The sequence below is a fragment of the Gekko japonicus genome, unplaced genomic scaffold (genome assembly GCF_001447785.1).
Source record: "Gekko japonicus isolate JY-2015 unplaced genomic scaffold, Gekko_japonicus_V1.1 scaffold669, whole genome shotgun sequence".
Lineage (NCBI taxonomy): Eukaryota > Metazoa > Chordata > Lepidosauria > Squamata > Gekkonidae > Gekko > Gekko japonicus.
Window position 1 is genome coordinate 348,825 of NW_015167073.1, and position 13,900 is coordinate 362,724.

Below are 13,900 nucleotides of genomic sequence, written 5' to 3' on the forward strand. Positions count from 1 at the left end.
CACTCTGTCTGGGGCAGTGGTGCTCTGTCTTCTTGGTGCTTGGGGGGCAACAGTGGGAGGGCTTCTGGAGTTCTGGCCCCCCCCAGGGGACCTCCTGATGGCACCTGGGTTTTGGCCGCTGTGTGACACAGAGTATTGGACTGGATGTGCCATTGGACTGATCCAACATGGCTTCTCTTAAGTTTTTTATTTTATTTATTTTTATTTGTTGGGATTTTTACCCCTCCCTCCCCGCAAAGCGGGCTCAGGGCAGCTTACAAGGGGCAAAGCCCGTATAAAACAGGATGAAAGCAATAAAAACGTTTGTAAGTTCTTAAGTATTTAAGCATTAGTGTTTTTATTCAAAGGACTTCCTTTTCAACATCTTCGTCACTGCCTTGTGGACATCCTTGTTCCGCAAAGTGTAAATGATTGGGTTAAGGAGAGGGGTGACGACAGCATAGAGGACAGCAATCTTCTTATCACGATCAGGGGCCATGCGTGACCGAGGTATCAAGTACATAAAGAAGGTGGTGCCATAGTACAAGGTGACCACGACCAAGTGGGAAGCACAGGTGGAGAATGCCTTATGACGTCCTGAAGTAGACTGCATTCGTAACACAGAGGACAGAATGAGTCCATAGGAAGTCAAGATTACAAACAGAGGGCCCAGGATGGCCAACCCAGCTGTCCCCAAAAGGATGGCTTCTAGGACTGGAGTATCAGCACAAACAAGTTTCAACAACATTGGTAGCTCGCAGAAGAAGTGGTTGAGGTGGTTGGGGCCACAGAAGGGGAAATGAAGAGTGCATACCACGTTTATCAAGGCAAGGAGGAAGCCACTAACCCAAGATGCAGAAGCAAGTTGCCACTGGCACCATCTGCCCATGGCAGTGGTATATACCAAGGGGTGGCAGATGGCCAAGTAGCGGTCGTAAGCCATGGCACCCAGCAGGAAGCATTCAGTGCCAGCCAAGGACTGGAAAGCGTAGATCTGGAACATGCAACGACTGAAAGAGATGGATCCATTTCCAGACAGGAGGTGAGCCAGCGTCTGGGGCAAGGTGGTGGTGACATAACATATCTCTAGGCCTGAGAGATGCATCAAGAAGAAGTACATGGGGGTGTGGAGGTGGGAGTTCGTTCGTACCAGGACGATGGTCGTCAGATTCCCCACAAGAGTAAATAAATATACGAGGAGGATTACCAAAAAAAGTAAAATCTGTGTCTTCCGGTGGTTGGTGGAGAGTCCTGCCAAGATAAACTCTGTCACAAATGTAAGGTTCTCGGTTCCCATTCTTGCTTTCTGCCTGCAATGAAAGGGCAAGTACAGGAGTCAGTAACATTCTTTGGAAATGGAATAACATCAAAATGAGCCTTGTAACATGAGAAGCCCCAAATCAACCTATCAAACTCAGCATCATGTTCATTCCCACAGAGTGTCCGATTTTCATCCTGGCCTCCTAGAGCACGCGTAATTAGAGATGTACGTTTTTGTGGAAATTCTGAAGTCATGAAAGAAACCACTTTTCTCTTTTAGAAAGAAGTAAGGGGAGGGGGAGGAGCTGCGGTGGCTCAAGTGGTTAAGACGCTGAACTGCAGGCTGTGGAAGGTCGGTAGTTCAGCCGTTTGAGACCCAGGTGTGCCACATGACGAAGTGAGCTCCTGTCTCTAGTTCCAGCTCCTGCCAACCTAGCAGTCCGAAAGCAAGAAATTGCAAGTAGATAAATAGGTACCACTTCGGTGGGAAGGTAATAGCGTTCCGTGCGCCTTGGTGTTTAGTCATGCCGGTCACATGACCACGGAAACGTCTTCGGACAGCGCTGGCTCTTTGGCTTTAAAACAGAGATGAGCACCGCAACCCTAGAGTCGGACTCAACTGGCTTTCGAGCAAGGAAACCTTTACCTTTAAGGGGAGGCAGAAGAATCAGATATATGCAGTACTTTCTTATTACATCTAAACTTATTTTGCTGCTCTAGCAATGTAAAATGCACGGCTCGTTACTTTATTAGCGTATGAAATTGTACTGTTCAATACTTCTGTGATGGTTGCCATATAAATGCCTTCATTTTCTATGAGGCCAATTAGCCATTCTTAATGCTTTAAATGAAATTAAAATTCCAGATGTGTACTGTAACCATAGGAAGGGAAGGCAGGTGTGGTATAGCCCAGAGGTGGCCAAACTTGCTTAATGTAAGAAGAAGACAAGAAGAGATTGGATTTATACCCCGTAACCTTCACTAGCCAAAGGGGTCTCAGAGCGGCTTACAAACTCCTTTCCCTTCCCCTCCCCACAACAGACACCCTGTGAGGTAGGTGGGCCTGAGAGGGCTCTGACAGAAACTGCTCTTTTTCAAGGACAGCTGTGCCAGAGTTATGGCTTGCCCAACGTCATCCAGCCAGGTGCAAGTGGAGGAGTGGGGGAATCAAACCCGGTTCTCCCAGATTAGAGTCCGCATACTTAACCACTACACCAAACTGGCTCTATGTAAGAGCCACATAGAATAAACATCAGATGTTGGAGAGCCACAAGACAGGAACAGATATTACATGTTTGTTTGTTTTGGAAAATATGCAAATGAGACTGCCAAAAATAATAACAAAAGGGGTAAAGGCAGATATTGATAATGATATTTATTTGTCCAATGATATTTGTTTGCTAGTGATATTTAGCTTCCCCAGCCACCTTGCCGGGAGCCGCACAATATGTGTGAAAGCCCCACATGAGGCTCTCGAGCCACAGTTTGGCCACCCCTGGTATAGCCTGATCTTGTCAGATCGCTGAAGCTAAGCGGGGTATTTGGATGGGAAACCACCAAAGAAGGCTCTTCAGAAAAGGGCAATGGCAAACCACCTCTGCTTCTCACTTGCATTGAAAGACACATACTTGGGTCTCCATTCGTCAGTTGCATCTTGATGGTACATATGTATGTCTGTACTGTAGTCATGGTTTAGTGAAACCCTGCTGCCTCACTACAACTAAGGCAAGGGCCCCGGTCAAACGGAAGGTTTTGGCCCAGGAGAGGGACAGATCGGGGGTGCGGCAAACAGGCACGATCTCACCGATCCGACCCTTCCAGCTGAAAACCCGCAGTAAAAAAGAACCACCCCCAGAGGTGGACTTACCGGGAATGCCGCATCAAGCGCGGCCGTGGGATCGCTGCCGCGTGCTTCGTCTGGAGCAATTCTGGCTCCCAGCCAAACTGCGCATGCGCACATATGCGCAGTTCAGCTGCCTGCTCCCCTTTCAGTGGCTTCCCCCGGCATCTGATCATGCCAGGGAGGAAGTGCGCGGCAGCTCAGGGGATCTATGTGATCCCACCGCCGCATGTCTTTTTTGGTGCGGCTTTAAAAAGCCACACTTTGCCGGTGTTTCCCCCCCCCCCCCGTGTGACAGGGGCCAAGGTAAAGTATACCCTATGGGCAGAGAGGCACTGGCTAAATGGCCTTGTCACATTGGAACCTGAATTCCTGAAAGGGCTGGGAAACAGCCTTCTCCATGATTAACTTCATATATAAGTTGTGCTTAACCCTGATTAATAAAATCATGGTTTGCAAACCCGCTGTTCAAACTACATTTCTGACCCTGTCAACTTTAGGGACGGGCCCAAACAGGCTGACGAACTAAGGTTCATCACGAATTTTGGCTAGTTCATGGTTCACAAAGCAATGTTCATTAACTGAAGAACAACAACAAATTTCCATGAATTTTGATGCAGTTTGTGGCGGTTTGTAAGCCCCTGCCTTCTGCTCTTCACGAAAAATAGCTGTTTGGTTTAAGTGGCTCAGAGCCATTTAAAGCCTGCTTTCTGCTCCCTGCAAAAAGCCATGGGGAGCAGATAGCAGGAGTTTAAACTATAAATGGCTTCCAAACCAATATGAACCAGGTCAGTTTGCGAACCAACCTACCGGTTCGTATGGGTTCATGGTTCATTTCATGGTTCAGCCACAAACCATGAATTGAACTGCAAAACTGTGTTTATGCCCATCCCTAGTTCATTTCTTTCTTGTTCAAGTTACAGTGCGAAACTGTCCAAACTATTTACATTTTGCTCTGATTTTCTCTTTCAATCAGGAGTTTATGCAACAGTCCCCCATGATATTGTTTAGAGACATCGGAAGAACTCTTTCTTAGCTATGACTGTTGACCAGCAGGCCTGATTCTGATGGGGTACATGGTGTAAGGAAGGGGTGATTAAGCATTCCCTTCCATGCCATTTTCAAAACCTGAAATGAGCCCCAGTAATCTCCTCTGTTTCCTTTTGGGGCAAACATGCAAGTTCTGATTGGTTAAGGATATTTACGTTAAAGAGCTCAAAAGGGTAATTTCAATTTGGGGAAATGGTACAAGCAAAATGCTCCCCCAAACACATGATAGTGAGAGTCCCACTCAGGATTTGTCATACCTGCTCTATAACACAGGGGGGAAACCTCCTTGGAGCTCATTCATGGCAGAACTCTTACAGTCAAATATGATCTGGCCCTAAAATGGATAACAGCAGGGACAGCAGGAGAGGACTGCCTCTTCCTTTCACCACCTAATCAAAAGCACGTTCTCAAGGTAACTTTCTGCATCCCAGATAAGAAAATAAAACACAGAAACTATCTTAAAGTACTGCTTGTCTTGAAACATAAATCTATTGTAAATATTTTTGTTTGTGCCTGTGTACCTGGAGCAGCCTTCATAGCTCAGACTAGCCCAACCTTGTCATAGCTCAGAAGTGAAGCAGAGTCTGTACTTGGATGGGAGATGGCCAAGGAAGACTCTGCAGAGGCAGGCAATGGCAAACCACCTCTGCTCATCTCTTGCCCTGAAAACCCTGTGAGGTGGAACTTCACGGGGTCACCAGGAGTTGGTTGAGACTTGACGACACACTTTATAAAAACATAGGCTGATTTCGCACCAGAGCTGCCTCGATGTTGCGCTGCCGTTTGCCCCGATACTATTGGTCAATTTCGCACCCGAAGCCGCGGGGCTGCATTTGACCCGCGACTTCGCCCGATTTCCTCCGCAGTTTCGTGATCCTCAAAAAACAGGATCACGAAACTGCGGAGGAAATCGGGCAAAGCCGCGGGTCAGAATGCAGCCCCGCGGCTTCGGGTGTGAAATGGACCAATAGTATCGGGGCAAACGGCAGTGCAACATCGAGGCAGCTCTAGTGCGAAATCAGCCATAATTTAGCAAGTGGAACAAGTGTGCTCCCCTATCTAGTGTAGCACCGTAGCATCGATACCTTGCTGCAGAATTCTTCTGACTCGAGACGCTGCTTTAGCATGCTCCTCCAAAGCAGTCTTTAAGGTATTCTTAAGTGTTGATCAATATAACTTGCTGTCGTTCCGATCCTTAAATCTGATTGTCACTGGAGTAACAATATGCTATATTTCTTTGTCTCTATGTTTTTTTCCAGTGCTTGAGGATTCAGTAAGATAACATGCTGCTGATGAGCCTCACTGGGATAGCTCCATCACCTTTGATGCCAACTTCTGGGCCAGTGAGCCTTGCTATTTGAATCTCTTTGGCCCCAAGGGCTTCATATACCACAATGGAAACATTCCCTAATTTTACATGTATTTTATGATGCAGTTTTCAAATACTTTGCTTTGTCTTCTCAAGGGAATAAAAGTACACAGAGGATCTTGTTTGTATCACATTATCGTTCTAAGCAGTGTTCCTTCTGAGCTGAGTTAGTGTGAGCTAGCACACTTTTTTTAGCCTCTGGCTCACAAATTTTTGTCTTAGCTCAGGAAGGATGGCTCCAGAGCAGACTAATTTATGCAGGAGCCAAATCGCTCGCTCACAACTTTAATGCCGGTAGCTCACAAAGTGGAATTTTTGCTCACAAGACTCAACTGGTCTTTGCCCACTGGTGGACCTCCTGATGGCGCCTGGTATTTCTGGCCACTGTGTGATACAGAGTGTTGGGCTGAATGGGCCTTTGGCCTGTTCCAACATTGGCATCTCTTATGTTCTTATGTTTATATTCAACAGCTTAGAGGGAACATTGCCTCTAAGTATGTTGTTTTGGTCCCACAACAAGCCCTCTGAGAGTCAGACTAGATTGAGACAGAGAGTTACTCCCAAAGACAGGGGGAATGTTCTCAGCTTTTGTTCACAATGGTGAGAGTAGGGTTGCCAAGTCTGGCAAACTCACTGGTGGGGGAGGCTCCGACGAGTCCGGGACCCAGCTCTGTATGCATGTGCGCGCGCGTGAAGCGCGTGCATGCCGCCAGCACGTCATCAGAAGTTGCCATATGGTTTCCCCCCCGACGAGCTGGGCCACACCCCCAACATCAGCGATGTGGCTGTGTCACCTCTGGTGACGCAGCTTTGGGGGGGCGGAGTTCCCCCCGGGGCCCGATTTCGCCGTGGCGGAAATCGGGCCTCCAAAGCGGGGGTTTCCCCACCCCGCGACCCCACTTGGAGGCCCTAGTTGAGAGTAAGAAACTTCCTCTCTCTTTTTTTTTTGTATGAAATAAATTGTCAGAGTCTCGGGTTTGAAACAGACAAGACACCAGAAGAGCCGGAAGCAGTTCTTCCTACCATTTCAGGAAGCGAAAGGAAATCGTTGCATCAACTGGTTCAGCTTAAACCACGAGTGTTTTCAACCATTTCTTTTCTACTGCAACGTGGACAACGTTCAACTGAACTTGCCAGGTTGCACGTCAAAGTCTGAGCAAAAGTGTGGGCCTACCTTCTTCCCCTTGTTTCTGCAGAGGTCATCAGCTTTGTTGAACTTATGGACTCTCCACTAATTTTGAGAAAGGGTATCACCGTAAAATGGCTGCCAAAGGGCATGGGCCAATCATAAAATGTTGGGAGATTTTCAGCCAATCATAGCCCCACAATGGGGACAGCTGATTCTGAACTGATATTCTCTACAGCAGGGCTTTTTTTGTAGAGAAAGCCCAGCAGGAACTTATTAGCATAATAGGCCACACCCAACAGCAGAAACTCATTAGTATATTAGGCCACACCCCATGCCTTCCCTTGGCTTGCCCGGGTGCCCCGCAGCTGCGGGGAGCCCAGACAAGCCAGCCCTTGGACAGGCCAGGGGAGGCATTTAAATGCCTCACCGATCCTTCCAGGGGCCCCTCTGGCCCACCAGCCTCGGAGTCACTGGGGGGGTATCGCTCTCCAGGCTTTCCCTCTGTTGGCTGTAGTGGGCGTGAAGCCAGCTGGAACTCCATTCCTGTGTGTTCCTGCCCAAAAATAGCCCTGCTCTACAGAGGCCAAAGCAATATCTAGGGTCAGGGGCACCACCAGCATACTCTGAGATGGGGCAGCCGGCAGGGCCCAGGCTTTCTGGCAGGGCCCACTTGCCCCAGAGCCACCACCACCACCACCAGATGTTGCCAGAGAAGGAATGGTGGCGCTTCTGACACACACATGTGGTGGTGTTCCTATCTGCATGCACCACCCGACAATATTGGGGAAAGAGACATCTAGTCAGTAGAAGGTGCACCAACAGGCAGATGGGAATGTGGATGGGCTGGAAGAAAGGCATGAGTGGGGGTCCCGGTGGAGGTCAGAGGAGCAGAGGAAGCCCCCTAAAATAGGGAACCAGCCCTGCCTACGGTTCACAGCTGTGACATGCAGATCTTGGGTCTATTGTGTTTCTATCATAGCTCTATTCGGCTCCGATCACACCACCACCGAGGAAATGTGGGCGGGAAGCGAGGCGGTTTGCCCCGGGGCGAACTGACGTGTGTTTGCACGATCAGACTTCCACCCGCCTGCCCCGCCGTTCCAGATACTACATGTTTTTAGCCGGTGGCTTTCTACAACGCTCCTACAGCATGAAACGACGCCCCACCGATGACTCCGGTACGCTGGACAGATGTGTCCATCTGATCGCGTCCCTTTAATCTGCGGGGGAATCGCATGTCTTCCGCAGCTTCCAGTAGGTATGATTGCAGCCTTCCATATGGTTCTCTTCCACTTTGTGTTCCTTAGTTTATCAGCTTTCATTCTTTTGTGCCTTGGGCCAGACATTATGATCTGCTTCAGACTGTGATGCGGGCGGGGGGGGGGATCATACAAAGTATTCCATGGTGACCTCGCAGGGCTCTTTTTGGAGCAGGGACTCCTTTGCATATTAGGCCACACACCCCTGAAGTAGCCAATCCTCCAAGAGCTTACAGTAGCCCCTGTAAGAAGAGCTCTGTAAGCTCTTGGAGTATTGGCTACAGTAGGGATGTGTGGCCTAATATGCAAAGAAGTTCCTGCTACAAAAAGAGCCCTGCGTCCTGTAACATGACGGCTGCAGATGCTGGCTGACCATTCTTTGGTTAAGCTGATGGCTTTGAGTAGTGGACTGACGTTTTCTCAACATGTTCAGAAATTGCTCCCCTGTTAAGCATCCGTGTTTACTGCAATAAACATAGCTCCGCAATGGAGAGGTGGACCCCATTTTGTATTACCAGACTTAAAATTACATTCTTTTCCTTTGGGCAAAATACCCAGTACTGCCCTACCCTACCTGCCCACTTACAGTCCTTTATTGTTTCAGCCTCATCTTGATTTACAACATCCTTGTGGGATGGGTTAATCTGAGAGAGAGAGAGCAGTCTGTATTGTACCACCCCCGATAAGCAAATTTGGGAGCCTTCCTCCAGCCTAAGAAGCCTGCAACATCACCAACTCCAGTTTTACCACTGCACACTATTTAACAGGACATGCAGTGATTGTGACAGTGCTACCTGGGACAGCCAGTTTGGTGTAGTAGTTAGGAGTGCGGACTCTAATCTGGTAGAACCATGTTTGATTCCCCACTCCTCCACATGCAGCTGCTGGCATGACCTTGGGTCAGTCACAGTTCTCTCAGAGCCGTTCCCTCAAAGGCAGTTCTTGAAAGGGCTCTCTGAACCCCACCTATCTCACAGGGTGCCTGTTGTGGGAAGGGGAAGGAAAAGTAAAACTATTATAACCTTATCGACTGGTAGATACTCCCAGAAAACCTAGGCTAAACCTAAATTTTTGTACAATTTTCATACACTCAGGGGTCATTTCGTAGAAAAAGAGGTGCAGGAGCTCATTAGCATAACTTATTAACATAACTTATTTGCATATGCCACACCCCCTGACATCACCAGGAGTGTGTCAGAAGGCAACACCCACTGCTCAGGCTCCACTGGACTGTTTTGGATTGCTAGCTATTGGGGGGGGGGGAGCGTGCAGATCGGCCCTGGCAGAGGAGGGAGAGCTTGTACCTGAAGCCGGACGGGGGGGGGAGGGCTCTGCAACTTACCTGGCTGCTTCTTGCTCCTCGTGGCCCAACTGAGGCCTGCTGGGAGCAGGGGGTGGGGCTTGTTGCATGTGCCCGCCCCCTGAGCTCCTTACTGCCGGAGCTCCGCTCCTGTGCGCTCCTGCAGGAAATGATCCCTGCATACACCCACATAACAACTCATATTGACACATGTTTGCAATAACCTTACCATTTTAATCAGATTCTATAATTATTTCTACATAGAAGAACTTCATTGTGTCTCAGAAAATGAATAACTGGCTTCCAGATTTCATCATAATCACAGGGTGAAAAAGACAACAAATAAATAATTGTTTTCTGTTTTCCCCTTGTATGTATGATCTGCTCTACTTTAGGCCTGGACACATTTTCTTTGGATCTTGGAGCCTGCCCAAAAATTTAGGGCTCAGATTCATTTTTCAGCCTTTAAGGTTCCATGTTTTAAACACCACATTTTCCAATTATTGCTACCACAAAACATAATCCTAATCTCTTTTCCCAGTTTCTCATGTTGCACACACATTTCAGGGAAGGTACTGTCTTAGAAGAGGGTATTCCCTCCTGGACAAGAAAGAATATTCTTCTTCGACAATAGTACCTACCATCAGTTGTAAACACATTTTAATAATCTGCTGCCAAATTAATCAGGGGCACCTTTCAAACTGACCTAAAGCTTTTAATTGGTTCTTCTAAACAATGCAGAAGCGATTAAACACTGCAAATCTACTCAGAGATACAATTACCATTGTGATGGCAGCTTTCACATTATTAGAAATACAGTGTGCCAAAAAAAGAAGAAGAAGATGGGGACAGCAAAGGATGAGATGGTTAGACAGTGTCATAGATGCAACGAACATGAAATTGAGCCAACTTCAGAGGACGGCGGAAGACAGGAAGGCCTGGCGTGATCTGGTCCATGGGGTCGCGAAGAGTCGGACTCGACTGTGCGACTGAACAACAACAACAACACCAGCAGATAGGACAACTTTGTAAATATGATGGACATTTTGTTGGAGTGAGCAACTCAGCATGCCTGGACATTGGTGGATGCTACATCACCCTAAATGTGTGTAGGTGTTACCTCCTTGAATTAGATGCTTCTCTTTGCCTTAACCTGGTAGCTGCCCTCTGTCCCGGTTCTGGGATCCCGGGACTTAACCCACACCCCCCAGGGACCCCAACGACCACCAACTCACCCAGCAGACCCGTGGACCGAGAGGACCTCACAACGCCGGACCCCGTCAGCGCAGCCGAGGCACAACGGTCCGGTCCAGCCCTACCGCGAAGCAAAGAGTCCCCATGAGCAGCAGGAGAGGCCGACGATGCCAGGAATAGGCTGACGGCGAACCTACAAATGCCCGAGACCCTGCACGCCGCTGGTGGTGGCGTGGCCCCAGGCCTACAGGACCACCGCCGGCATAGCTCCGACCACACCCAGGCCGTAGGGATGTGTCGGAGCTTATTACGGGGTGCGGGGCTGGGAGGAATGAGAGGGAGGCGGGGACGGGAGACGGTGCTGGGAGAGGGAGCTGGGTATAAAGGAGAGGGAAGCGAAGGGGCCGGGGAGGAAGGACGTGCTCAGAACTACCTGACGCTGGCAAAGAGAGAAGGAGTCTAGGGAGGACGCTGAGAGGCTGGGGAGCCAATGCACGAAGGTAGAGGGGCTTACAGAGTGCCAACAAACTCTGTCCCCCTACCCATCTGAGGCCCCAACGCCCCCCCTCTTCTTTATAGGCCTCAACTTCCAGGGCCGTCGGACACCCTCCATCTTTTATGGTCACGGCCATGGGAGGGTCTATGCCTGGAACCCAGGGCTGGCTTGACACCCTCTGACCCCTTCTCTCTCTCTCTCTCTCTCTCTCTCTCTGTCCTCTCACTCTCCCTTCACATAGTGTTCCATGGAAGAAGAAGAGAAGAGAAGAAGAGATTGGATTTATACCCCGCCCTTCACTTGGAGTCTCAGAGGGGCTTACAAACTCCTTTCCCTTCCCCTCTCCACAACAGACACCCTGTGAGGTGGGTGGGGCTGAGAGAGCTCTTGACAGAAGCTGCTCTTTTCAAGGAAACCTGTGCCAGAGCTTGTGACTGACCCAAGGTCACATCAGCAGGTGCAAGTGGAGGAGTGGGGAATCAAACCCGGTTCTCCCAGATTAGAGTCCACGCACTTAACCACTACACCAAACTGGCTCTCTGCAGTTTGTCCCTGCAGGTCCCTTCAGGTCTCTCCTGTAGAGACAGTGCCCTCATACTCCCACACATATCATGCCGGATTAGCTGGCCATTTGTGATAGGGAAAGTACTATTTGGATTAGACTTTCTTTCTTTCTTTCTTTCTTTCTTTCTTTCTTTCTTTCTTTCTTTCTTTCTTTCTTTCTTTCTTTCTTTCTTTCTTTCTTTCTTTCTTAATAAAATCCAATAAAATCACAAATCACAACCAATAATATCCTATTAAGAATAAAGTGCTTTAAATTTCCAAGATGGTCTAAGTTATTACTATCGTCCAATAAGTAGTCCGAGCCAGTCAGCTAGTCTTGCTGCCCTGTGGTTCACATGGCTGCCGGGATGTCGCGGATACTTCCGAGATCTGATGAAATCCAGCTTAGCTTCCGAGATCTCATGAAATCCAGCTTAGCTTCTGAGATCTGATGAAATCCAGCTCGCCTGGGCTATCCAGGTCAGGGTACTTCTCTCTCTCCTTTTGTCTGAAGCCTGAATGTGAACTGGATCTACCTGAATAAATGTAAGTCTGTCTTTTTTGCAATATACTTCTTGGAAGCTTTATTTACTGCACTCGGTATCACACTTCTAGGACTGGGGGTAAACTCTGTTATATTAACCAAGTATCCCAAGTATCCCTGCTCATTTTATTTATTTATTTATTTTAGGTACTTTTACCCCGCCCTCCCTGCAAGCGGGCTCAGGGCGGCTTACAGGGGCATAAGCCCATACATAAAAACAATAACATCCAATAAAATCACAAATCACAACCAATAATATCCTATTAAGAATAAAGTGCTTTACATTTCCAAGATGGTCTAAGTTATTACTATCGTCCAATAAGTAGTCCGAGCCAGTCAGCTGGTCTTGCTGCCGTGTGGTTCACATGGCTGCCGGGTTGTCGCGGATACTTCCGAGATCTGATGAAATCCAGCTTAGCTTCTGAGATCTGATGAAATCCAGCTCGCCTGGGCTATCCAGGTCAGGGTACTTCTCTCTCTCCTTTTGTCTGAAGCCTGAATGTGAACTGGATCTACCTGAATAAATGTAAGTCTGTCTTTTTTGCAATATACTTCTTGGAAGCTTTATTTACTGCACTCAGTATCACACTTCTAGGACTGGGGGTAAACTCTGTTATATTAACCAAGTATCCCAATACATTTTACTACCACAACAGCCATATGTTCAAAGCTCTGGGGAAAGTTCTTTAGCTTACACTGGCAACATGATGCCAAGAACGAATGGGGAAAGTGTATTAATATGAAGACAGCACCATCTTAAAGACCACAGAGTGGATTTCATGGATGAGCACAGACATGCTCTCACACGTCCAAACCCAACGATGAAGCCATTCTGGAAAAGTATTCATAGTAGGTATCCGCAGTACCCAAATGAAACCAGTCCATGACCAGCAAGCGATACATCAGTATTTTTGTTCCAGACCTTTTCTTTTCAACATCTTAGTTGCCGCTCTGTGGATATCCTTGTTCCGCAGAGTATAAATGATCGGGTTGAGGAGAGGGGTGACCACCACATAGAATACAGCTGTTTGCTTATCACGGTCAGGGGTTGTGCCCGACCTGGGTTTCATGTACATGGAAATGACGGTGCCGTAGAACATGGTGACGACTGCCAAGTGGGAGGCGCAGGTGGAGAAAGCCTTGTGGCGTCCTGAGGCAGACTGTGCTCGTATCACGGAGGACAGGATGAGTCCGTAAGAAGTCAAGATAACAGACAGGGGGATCAGGAGAGCCAGCACGGCCGCCACAAACAGGATGGCTTCTGTGATGTGAATGTCACCGCAAGCAAGTTTCATCACCACCGGCAGCTCACAGAAAAAGTGGTTGAGATGGTTGGGGCCACAGAAGGGGAAACGCAATGTGCACATCACATTTATCACCGCGAGGGAAAACCCTCCTGCCCAGGAAGCTGAGGCAAGGTGCAACTGGCGCCACCTGCCCATAGCAACGGCATATACCAGGGGGCGGCAGATGGCCAAGTAGCGGTCGTAGGCCATGACCCCCAGCAGAAGGCATTCGGTGCCACCTAGGGACAAAACAATGTACATCTGGATGATGCAACGAGTGAAGGAGATGGCTCCGTTTCCGGACAGGAGGTGAGCCAGCATCTGGGGCAAGGTGCTGGTGACATAACAGATCTCGAGTCCCGAGAGGTGCGTCAAGAAGAAGTACATGGGGGTGTGGAGGTGGGAGTCTGCCCGCACCAAGATGATGATCACCAGATTCCCCACAAGAGTAAGTGAATATATGAGGAGAATTATGAAAAAAAGCACAATCTGTGTCTTCCTGTGGTCGGTGAGTCCCAGTAAGATGAATTCTGTCACGGAAGTGAGGTTCTCGGTTCTCATCCTGGTGCCCTGGCCTGCAATGGAAGGGACATTTATGGAGAACATAAGAACGTAAGAGCCCTGCTGGATCAGACCAGTGGTCCGCCTATT

General features: G+C 48.6%; 2 protein-coding genes across 2 annotated transcripts; both read right to left on the reverse strand.

Annotated features, from left to right (window-relative positions):
* Positions 1-337: 337 nt before the first annotated feature.
* Positions 338-1,276, reverse strand: LOC107111716 (olfactory receptor 2D3-like). Its single transcript, XM_015412730.1, has one exon. The coding sequence runs from the start codon at positions 1,274-1,276 to the stop codon at positions 338-340; it is 939 nt and encodes a 312-aa protein (XP_015268216.1).
* Positions 1,277-12,865: 11,589 nt separating this feature from the next.
* On the reverse strand, positions 12,866-13,810 carry LOC107111717 (olfactory receptor 2G3-like). Its single transcript, XM_015412731.1, has one exon. It carries the CDS (start codon positions 13,808-13,810, stop codon positions 12,866-12,868), a length of 945 nt encoding a protein of 314 aa, XP_015268217.1.
* Between the last annotated feature and the right edge of the window lie 90 nt (positions 13,811-13,900).